The sequence below is a fragment of the Protopterus annectens genome, chromosome 1.part1, assembly GCF_019279795.1.
Source record: "Protopterus annectens isolate FY-2018-M chromosome 1.part1, PAN1.0, whole genome shotgun sequence".
NCBI lineage: Eukaryota > Metazoa > Chordata > Ceratodontiformes > Protopteridae > Protopterus > Protopterus annectens.
This window is the reverse complement of record NC_056726.1, coordinates 1,100,231,536-1,100,243,361: the sequence shown is the minus strand read 5'-3', so window position 1 is coordinate 1,100,243,361 and position 11,826 is coordinate 1,100,231,536. Positions and strand designations below refer to the sequence as shown.

Sequence of the window (11,826 nt, the reverse complement as noted above, 5' to 3'; positions counted from 1 at the left end):
CATCAAAAAGCATATACTACCTATGCATTTATTTACGATTGTGTATTTATAGTAATACTTTTTTGACACTGTTAGATACGTGGATTTTGCATTTTATTCCTTTATTTTCATTATTTTAGTACTCTGAATTTATTGAAAATACATTTACACAGTATCACCTTTTTTGTGTTAGTTCACAGGAAGAATTGATCCATAGTTAATTGTATGCATTTGAAATGTTCATGTCAGTGTTTTGTAGTTTCTTTATAGAAACGTACCAGTATGTTCTTGTTATGGTTTATGCTATTGAAGAAATAAACAAGAATCCTTACCTTCTGCCAAACATCACTTTGGGATTCCACATTTACGATTCCTGTTATACAGAAGCAAGAGGTTTTGCTGGTGCTCTTAATATGTTATCAGGAAACAAAGCACTTATCCCAAACTATCAGTGCAGCCTGAAAAAGCATTTTGCGGGGATGATTGGAGACTCTTCTGTGACATCTCCGACTATTGCAAGGATATTAACTGTTTACAGGTACCCACAGGTAAAGATCGACATGTCATATACGCCAGTTTATCAGAACGCATTTGTTTGCAATATCCATCTACAAGATAATGCAGAGTAATTACTGTGTAAGAACAGTTACAGTGAGTTTCAAAATGTTTTCTAAAGTAACAAGAATGTAAGCTTACAAGTTGTGATATGTAATTAACAGAATGAAGATTGCAGGCAGAGCAGTCTGTCATCTTGCAGTAATAGAGAGTCTTGGTTTCTGTTAATTCTACTAAACAATTCCCACTCTGTCTCATGCAGGATGAATGCTCTTTTTATCTTTGCTTTTATTACAACTTAAACCTTCAAGAATTTACTTTTGGCACCTCATTTTTCACAGCTTTCAATCTCGGTTCTTGTCAATGGTTTATAAGTGAGACAGGAGAAGTAGTTTTAACCCACCTATGAAGTTCATGACGCAGCGATTTTCTCCTTGAGAAACAATGCTTTCTGGACTTTTTGGCCCTTTCCAGGTACTTCCTATGCAGGAGCATTGAGAATGCTCAGACTGACGATGTTGGATGTACACCCATAACATCGTACACACCGTGGTCCATCAGTATTCCGCATCAAGACCCCTCTCAGATACTATGGTTGATATTCAGTATCTAGTTACACCAGTACAGATGGCACATAGGAAGCTCCATCACTGCTCTCTCCCAGTCCTACCATGCTGAAACTCACCTGTGTATACACCATAGCAATGAAGTCTGGTTTGGAGACAGCTTTTTAGCATTCTACATAAAACTTACTCTTATATGAAATGCACTGCAAAAATGAATAATCAGTTTTCTATCTTCAACATTCTTCACCCTCTGAGTAGTACTTCTCTGCCTGCTCTGTATAACTGTTCAGGTACTGTCATTGGGGAGTCCCTTCATACACTGTATAAACCTCATATATTGTCATTGGAAGGATTTTTCTATTGCATACCTGCTTTGGACTGAATTCATAAAAGTTACAGTGAGATGTACATGAAGTGCTCACCTCAAGGTAAATTTTTCATATTCAGACAGCCCATTACACTGGTTTTGCAAGAAGACATGCAGCACCATGGTGGGCAGTCTTAATGTCTGCCCTGCATGCTAGTGAGACAGTCCACAGTGAGGAATATGCTAATTAGCCTATGGTAGTCCATTTAACCAATTGAGAGATTCGGATAATCACTCACCTGCGTACATTAGTAAGGCTCTTCCTGTCCAATTGTGGTCATGAATATGATCAAAAGGCCATATTCCGCCATCATGGTAGATATAAGAGCAGGGCATACATACATTGTAAATATTTCATACATGGGCATTAATGCCCTTCTAGCCTGCCAATATAGAAAAACAGTTGTTCCATAAGTGTCTAGTATGTTCTTAAAAATATCTAAACCTGCTTTGGACTGAATTCAGATCTAAAAAAAAAAAAAAAAAAAAAGTTTTTACTAATTTTTTCTAATTTTTCCATATTAGAAACGTATATCTTAGAAGATGTATAGCAATTATATGTTACAACTTTGTTTTAACTTGCCTCTCTCCAAAGATTTTATATTCTGTCATAATGTTTAATAATTTTTAACTTGTTTGGACCATTACTGTGCATAATTTGTAAATTTCGTTGGAGCTTTTCTCCCCGGGCCTCCACTGAAAATGGACATATATCCAGCTGGACTAGCCCGGTCAACAAATGTAAAATAAAATAAAAATAAAATAAATAATAAATAATAGTGCTTGCTTTAATGTAATTTGGTAGTCTGTTCCATGCATCAGCTGGTTTCTCAGAGAACCAATTAGTACACTTCTCATTCTTAGAGAAAATCTTCTACATATGTTGAAAAGAACATGAAAGGCTAACAAATCCGTAAAAATCTTTAATAAAACAAAAGAACAGTCACCTGTAGCACCTCAGCTCTATAAGCATTTTACACAGTATAAACGTGTCCTTGCCCTAACCTACATATATACACAAACTAATTGCTAATTACGTAATTAATCAATTATTTAAAATGCATTACTTAAAAAATATATTATATCAAACATTTCCAATTGCATTTCTTATTCATTCCCATTGGAAAAAGTGTATTTAATTTCAAAATAAAAATGGACTCCTTTCTTCTTAACTGTTTTTTTATATCATCTATCATGATTCTTTCATCACTTACTTGTTCCAATATTGTTGCTGTTAACCCAGAAGAATCACCATTATGTGCTTGTTGGAAATGTGTAGCTACTGGACTAACCTCATTATTCGTCGTAATGTCCCTTAAATGCTCTTTCTGTCTAGCTGAAAAACTTATTTTACTTTCACCGTTATAATACTTTCCACAGGGACATCTGAGGGCATATATTACCCCTTCACTTTTAAAGCTATAACTACCTTGTACCTGAAAATGTTTTCCATTAACTTCTCACTATATGCTGACACCCTACACATTTACCACAAGGAAAGGTGCCTTTTTGAACTATCGTATTACATTTTATTTTATTTATTTATTTTACATTTGTTGACCGGGATAGTCCAACTGGATAAATGTCCATTTTCAGTGGAGGCCTGGGGAGAAAAGCTCCAAAGGAAGTAATGCAGAGATAGAAACTTATATAGAACACAATAAAGTACATTAAATAACAGTCAAATTGCCACACGGAGTATAGTTTAGCTGTAATAGCATGCTTTACATCTGGAAACCTAGTTTACAACACAGTAGAATTAAATTTACAATTAATTACAAAAACAATTGTTAATATAATACAGGTGTACCAGTGTTACCAAGTATTTAATCAGGCCTGGCACAGGGGGCAAAGCCAATGAGTCATGAAGTACTGCTTGAGGGCTTTCTTAAATTTAGAAAGGGTTACGTCTTGCTACATTTGGAATACGAAACTTACTATGAACTAAAGAATCTTTAATATTTCTCCCTCTCATGTAAGAGAACAATATTTTTTTACTATTCAAGAAATTCAACCGTACATCCTTTCCCAGGATGTCCCAATAATATTTGACCAAATTTATAAATTTGTCTGAAAATAAGGTAAATTTCCTATGTCTTCTATGTCTTTTACATGTGTTGTCTGACTTTTTGATAACCGCAAACATCCCCAGAGGTAGTTGTCTCAAATGCCTTATATACCTTAATGAGAGCTCCTGTTAAATATCCATATAAGACACTTTATAACTTCAGATATTTTAGTCTTTCATAATAACTTAAATATTCCATCCATGGATACCCTTGGTATATTTCCACTGCACTCTTTCCAGTTTATTCATGCTTGTTTTCTTATATATATTTCCATATGTTTATTTCATACTCAAGTTTGGATCTAATGTAATAAATAAACAATGACTTCATCATTTCTGATTTCCAGACTTTCTAAATATTTTTATACAACATATAGTTCTATAACTATCATTAACCAATTGGTTGATATGACTAGAAAAACTCAAAGCTGGATCTACCCATATACCCAGGTCCTTAAATGAATCTACAGTTTCAATCACTGTGTTGTATTAAATATTCACCTTTCAATTTATGTCTCCCAAATCTCATATGCTTATTTCTTTATGTATTTATCAGCATATTATTCTGCTGTGCTCAAATGGTCAATTTAGTCACGTTTTTTGCAGACATGCCTTATCAGTGACACATGCAATCAGTTTACCCAGTCTCAAGTCATCTGCATACTGACTGTAGAACATCTCAGATGAAAAAGATAGATCTGAGAGATGCTTATAGTGCCTGCATATTTGAACTGTTTCTTACTGGAATTGGTACACATTGTTTGCTGTAGCATAGACTAGATCCAGGCCTGCTAAATCTAGCTTTGTTTGTATGCTTGTTTGCTTGTTATTTCCCTGAAACGCTAATTCAACCTAAAACGCGGCTTTTCAGTGCTTCTGTGGATCCCTAGTGACATCTGCGTTGCTTACTGTACTTATTTCCTTGTTTCACTTGAAAGAAAGTTACTGTTTGTCATTTTTGCATTTAAGTTACCTGTAACACATTGCATTTAAGTTACCTGGCACTTGCTCACTAAAGCAATTATATAAGTCAGCACTAAAAAATTAAAAGCACTACACCCTCACAAACTCCCCTTGAGTACCTTGTTCCCCATTGGCCCTTTTTTTCAATTATAAAGGAATTTCCAATACTATACCAGCATGCCCAAAGGTCAGTTGACAATCTCCTCTCCGGTCCAGCTGGTGAATCTGGGAATCTTGAGGCAATGTTACAACTGCCTCATGTACACAGACAACCCTCTCCTCCTCCCAACAAATTCCAACACATGTGAGAGATGCAACCATATAGCCAAACTGGAGGCTAAGCTCTCTCAACTCAGTACTGGCATAACCAGTCAGGAGGAGAAGGAAACCACACTCACTACAATTCCAGTCTCGCATAGACCTACCACGACAGCAAACCAAACACATAAACACACAAAAACATACTCGGAGGCTCTAAATAAAAATCTGCCTAAGCAGCAGAGACCTCCAAAGCAGATACCCAAGCAACCGCTACCCCAAAACAAAACACGTGCAACACATAGCTCACAAAGCCAGTGTGCCGAACACTCACAGCCCTTAAGGCTAAACAACACACCTGATACACTTGTAATAGGTGACGCTATCATCAGGCACACTGACGTCCCGCTCATCAGGCTGAACAAGGAGAAGGTCACGGGGAACTGCCTGTCGGCGCTAGGATCCGCCACATAACACAAGCACTCAGGTCACTCCAAGGCAAGTACAAATATGACTCAGTCATTGTCCATGCTGGTGTGAATGACCTGAGACGTACCTCCCTGGACTACATGAAAAGAGACATAGAGGAGCTCTCTGAGCATGTGGCCCATTCTGGTATGACCCTGACCTTGAGTAGCATCTTACCCTCACCAAGAATGATGCCACAATATGAAGACAAGATGATCAATTTCAACAATTGGCTTAAGTATTGGTGTCATTCAAAGGGGATCCAATGTCTGTCAGCCTGGGATGACATGCTTGACAAGCCACGATGCTTCACTAGGGACAGCTTGCTCCTGTCACCCCTGGGCTTTTGGATATTGGCAAAGGCTCTTGCTACCCCCATAGTGCCTTTTTTAGGCAAGACTCAAAAGACAAACCCACCTCCATAGGTATCACAAGGGATAAGAAACTAAGAGTAATGCTACTCAACGCCAGAAGTCTAAACCTCAAGATGCATGAACTCAAAACTCTCCTTAGCATGGAGAATATTGATATCTGTGCAGTAACAGAAACCTGGTTCAAGGCTCCCGAGAGCACCCCAGCACTACCAGGTTATACCTCATACCATGTTTTTCGGCCCCAAAACATGGACCGAACCAGAAAAGGAGGGGGAGTATCAATATTCGTCAAAGATACCCACACCTCCAGGTTGGTAGCACAGCACGAAGCATCAGAGACTATCCATGTATGTACATAAACAGTGGGTAAAACTGCCTTCCACTTTATAGCCTGCTGCAGACCACCTTCTCAAGCCCAGAAACCCCACTCGGCCTTCTTGAGAACACTGGAAAATATGAAGGTCTCTCCAAAACACCATTATATTGGGTGACTTCAACTACCCAAACATAGACTGGGAGCATTACTCTAGCTCCAACACCCTAGCTCAAAGGTTCCTAGAATTTATAAACTCAAATGCTATGGAACAACTTGCTACCACTCCCACAAGAGGGGAAAACATACTGGACCTGATCATCACCAACATGGGGACTCTATGCTCCAGACCAGAAGTGTATCCCTCACTGGTAAGATCAGACCATAAACTAATCTCACTGGATATTCACATCCCGACCCCACCCCCTGCCCAGAAAACCACAGTGAAAAACTTCTCTAAAGCAAATTTCACACACCTCAAAACTGAGGTGGAATCCTTCAAAGCCCCCGGGCCTGTGGAAAATACGGCCCAGACCGCAGAATCCTTTATAAACGCATTCTATGAACCCCTTCAGGAATGCATGGATCATGCAATCCCAAATAAAACCAAGACCCAATCCTCCAAAGGCAGACGTCCTGTCTGGTGGACCCCAGCCATAAACAAACTATACAATAGAAGGAGGAAGCTACTTCATGATAGAGCAAAATCCCAAAAAGGGAAGGCATCTCTGATCAGTGTTAGCAAAAAACTACGGACACTCAGAAAATCGTCTAAGGCCAGCTTCGAGAGAAAAATTGCACAGGACACTAAGGATAATCACAAGGCTTTCTTTAGTTATGTTAGGAACCTGGGTGGGAATTCCCAGATATGCTCAGAATTAGTCCAAAATGACAAAAAATACACCGAACCCACAGACATTGCCAACATCCTAGCTGACAGGTTCAGTGCAAACCCCCCCTCCCCACCAAAAGGGCAAATATCTATCCCAGCAGAGTGCTGCCCCCCCTGACATCTCAGATGCTCAGGTAAGAGCCGCCCTCTCCAAAGCAAAAAACACAGCATCAATGGGACCAGACGGTGTCCCGGGCTGCGTCCTACATGAACTCCAAGAAGAGCTAAACCCAAACATAAAATGACTGTTCAATCTCAGCCTTACCACAGGATATGTACCCAAACAGTGACGTACAGCAACAGTGGTCCCTGTCCACAAAGGTGGTGCCTCAACGGATCCTAGAAACTATCGCCCCATAAGCCTGACTAGCTTGGTCTGCAAAGCTATGGAAAGGATCATCATGGACCTCATAAAAAAAGATATTGGGGCCCTACAGACACTGGATCCTACCCAGTTCGGCTTTGTTTAGGGCAGATCCTGCTCTTAAACCTGGTCGATTTCTTTGAAACAGTCACCAAGGCTATTGACGAGGGGAAGGTGGTCCATACAGCCTACCTGGACCTCGCAAAAGCCTTCGATACAATACCCCACTCGGGCATTATAGATAAGCTCACCAGCTTAAATATAAACCCCTGTGTCACTATATGGGTTGCAAACTGGCTCAAGGACAGAACCCACATGGTTAGAATTGCTGGAGCCATGTCAGACTCCAAACCAGTTACAAGTGGCATCCCACAAGGCTCAGTCCTGGGACCTCTCCTGTTCGGTATATATTTCTCGGAGGTACAGGCAAACATGGAAGGACTGTGGCTGACCAAGTTCGCAGATGACTGCAAACTGGGCACTATAATCGACTCTCCAGCCGACACAAGCATCCTCCAAAAGGGCCGCATAGAAACAGACAACTGGTGCCAGAGCCATGGCCTCAAGCTAAACACCAAAAAGTGTATAGTTATCCCCTTTGGCAAAAACAAAGTGCCCAAAAATTACCACATAGGTGGTAATCCATTAAGTACGGAAGAAGTAATTAGGGACCTGGGGACCCAAGTTGATAGCAATCTCTTATTTTACAACCACGTGGCCAAAGTGGTTAGAAAAACATTTTATATAGCCCACCTAATCATGAAGGGATTCACATCTAGATCAGAGGAGGTCATCGTGCCTCTTTACTCATCCCTCATCAGGCCCATAATTGAGTACAATGCCCTTTTTGGGATGTACCTTACTAGACATCTGCAGCAACTGGAAAGACCCCAAAAGTACCTCACCAAGAGGATCAAAGGGCTCAAACAGATGTCATATGCTGCCCGGTTAAAGAAACTCCAGCTCTACTCAGTGGCATACCGCCTGCTCAGAGGCGATCTGTGCCTGACGTATAAAGCCATGTCCAACCCGGAATTAATGGACATGCTGCACCTCAGAAACTCCAAATCCCATCGAGCTACGCGCTCTAGAGACTTGAACCTCAGCACTGAAATAAATTGGACATGCTGGAGGGACAGATTCATAACCCAGAGGCTCCCTTCACTCTGGAATAAATCCCAGTCCAGGTTAGGCAGAGTCCCTCATTGACTCTCTTCAAGAGGAATCTTGATGAGTGGATGGGGGATCATAGGTTTACCCCGGGTATCACTTCTGTGTCACTGTTAGACAAAGGCACAGTATACTAACCTCGAAAAAGGGCATAGCAAAATTAATTTTAAAATGGGTGGCAAAAGCCAAACACACTCTGGCTAGGCTTATAAATGCCCTAGGGCAGATAGCCTAGTATGAACCTATGAACCTATGAACCTATACAATTTAAACAAGCAGGGGCATAGGACAGAACTCTTTGGTACACTATAAATGTAACCAAAATGTTCATCTGTCCAAGTGCTGTATGATATTTGTCATGTCCTATTTGTAAGTCATGCAGCTATCCATCTTGTTAAGAGTACATCAATACCTAGTTGTTCTAATTTATTTATCAGTGTTTTGTGTATGACCCTGTCAAGTGCTGAAGTTTAATGTATATAAATCACATCACAGCACATATTTTTCATTCATAGCTGTTATTATATTGCTATAGAACATCATGTTGCAGGTGTTACTAGATCTCTTTTCAATATATGCATACTGTTATGTGCTTTCAAGTCCCTATCTTTCCACTTTTGACAATAATGTGTCCAATATTAGCTTCTCCGTTATTTTTCTATTTTTCAGAAACATGAAAGTAGACTTAAGGGTCTGGATGACTCTGGGCTTGTCCAACTCCCCTTTTCCTTAAATACAGGTTTAATAAGTCCATGTCTCCAATCCTGAGGAATCTCTCCATATTTATGACCCAGTTAATAATAAATGTAATGGTACTGTAAGTTCTTTCTGAAGTGTTCTCAGGTCATTATTACTAATTCTGTCTCCACCCTGTACTTTGTTTGGATCCAGTTTGCACAGTTTTTTTTTCAATCGAATCAAATTTGATTCCAGTATCTGGATGTTAATAGAACAACTTACCGCCCCATTTGTGGAGCCAAACTGTTTTGCATAAAATTCTGTAAATATGTCTGTTATCTGTTGTGTCTGAGAATAAATTTTAAAATCTACACACAGTTTATCAATTTGGATGTCTTTACTTCTTCTACATCTTATGTATCTCTAAAATGGTAAATGTTTTTTTTTATTATTCTCAATATCTTTATATAATTTTTTTTCAAATTTTTTCTTGTTATTATCTCACACTATGCTTAATTTATTTGTACAGTTTATTTCAAGTTTTCAAAGCTGTAGTTCATCCTGTTTTCCATCTCTTATAATTTTTGTCTGTCACGTTAATCAGGCATCTTGCTCTTAAGGAAATATATCCCTCTGATGTTATATGTCTAGATCCTGATCTTAAACATGTTTTTTTATTTATTGCACTCAAACAATTTCTTTTTCAAACGTTCCACATTCCTTCTACAGCTTTTCGATTGAACACATCACTCCAGTTAGTTTTGCATGGTGACTATTTGCTTCCATATAATCTGTAATTAATCTTCTGTGCATTGGTTTAGATTTCAGTTTGGAAGAATTCTTTAGCAAAACATGAACCTTCATAACCCCATGATTACTGCACATCAATGGTGGTAAAACCTGCCATGAATTAACAGTAATTTCTTTAGGAACACAAACAATGTCTAGTATGTTTTCTTCCATGGTAGTGTTTTTTTTTTTTTTACAATTTGAAATGATTGTTCCTGAAAATATGCTTTGAATAATTTCCTTATTAATGTTGTGGAATCAATATTATTCCATCTGTTTCTAGGAAATGTAAGTCCCCATTGAACAGTATTTCTTCCTCCTGAGTTTCATGTAAGAAATGTATGAATTCCTCTAGGTCATCTGCACTTGACTTTGGTGGTTTGTACACTCCAACAATTGTTATATGTTCCAGGGTTGCCTTTACTGTCACAGTTACACAGTCTATAGTATTGGTGTTATCACTGAACATGTAATAATCACAAGTCTCATACCTATCATAATACCTATCATAACACTTCTTCCTGAGTTTCCTAAGTTTTTGTTAGAATGCTGTTACAGTAGAAACATTTATACCCTGATAAAAAAGGTTTCCAGTCATTGTTCATTAACCATGTTTCACAAAGAAAAACAACATAAATATTGTAGGAACATGGCACATTTTCAATAAAAATAAAAACAACTTTATTATTAATGCTCCTAGCATTAACAACCATCAGAGATGCATCAAATGTCACTTTCTGTGGCCTGTTAAATGTTCGACCTGACAAAAATCCTGCTTTGTGTTTGTCAAATATTGCAAAATATCTGGTGCAAGAATTCTCATCCCTGATCTTTACAAATGCACACCACCCTGTATGAACATGTTCTCTACACATTTCCACTTTATAAAATAGGACCTTTTTCATGTTGGCATTTACCCCAAAAATCTTTTCATTCGTGTAACCTGACTCTTCTTTCTATATTCACCCTAACACGTGTACAAGCTATGCTATCGAAGAGGGCTGTAATTTCTCTACTAACAGTCTTCTTCTTCTTTTGTTTTTTTCCCGGTTAGGGGTTGCCACAGCAGATCATCTGTCCGCTCATGATTGGCTGTGGAGTTTTACAGTGTCAAGTTGCCAGCCCGGCACCCAACCTTCCACAGAAGGCACACACACTCACACCTAGGGTCAATTTAGAATGTCCAATCCACCTGCAGCATGTCTTTGGGATGTGGGAGGAAACTGGAGCACCTGGAGGAAACCCACACAACCACAGGGAGGACATGCAGACTCTGCACAGAAGGCACCCCAGCCGAGGATCGAACCAGAGAACCTTTTGCTGTGAGGCGACAATGCTAACCACTGCACCACCGTGGCCGCCCAACTTCTTTACTAATAGTAATTGTGCATGAGATCATTTGTACTGACATGAATAATAAACTGATCCATAGATCCTTACGTTAAGGCTTTGTAAAGCTTACCTTATATCCTCTTTTTTTGCTCCTGACAAAAGATTATTCAAAGTTCATTATCTTCTCTGCAAATAGAAGTATAAGTTCTAATAACTAAATCTTCAATTGCAAGAATATCTTTTCTAACCAGATCTGAAGAATCTTTACCTTCTAACTGAGAAATATCCGCTCTATCATTTGTTACAAAGGAATGATCTTCACCACCATTAGTTTTATTATTCGCACTGTTTTCATTGCATATTGTTATGATTCACAGGAACTATAACTCAAAGCCTTAACACACACACACATACATACACACACACACGCACACACACAGACACACACACACGCGCACACACACGCACGCACACGCACACACGCACACACGCACGCACACACGCACACACGCGCACACACGCACACACGCACACACGCACACACACACACATACACACAGACACACATGCATGCGTGCACACACACACACATACATACACGCACACATGCACACATACATACATGCACAAATGCACACGCACACACGTGCACACACGCACAGACACATACACACACACACATACACGCGC

At 39.3% G+C, this 11,826-nt stretch overlaps 1 protein-coding gene across 1 annotated transcript in view; it reads left to right on the top strand.

Moving 5' to 3' along the window:
• The first annotated feature begins 245 nt into the window (after positions 1 to 245).
• LOC122815490 (vomeronasal type-2 receptor 26-like) overlaps positions 246 to 11,826 on the top strand; it is a 204,490-nt gene continuing 192,909 nt past the window's right edge. The window contains exons 1-2 of the mRNA XM_044088030.1: positions 246 to 527; positions 797 to 908. Of these exons, the coding sequence (XP_043943965.1) occupies positions 273 to 527; positions 797 to 908 (367 nt within the window). The 5' untranslated portion in view covers positions 246 to 272. The remainder of the gene's footprint in view (positions 528 to 796; positions 909 to 11,826) is intronic.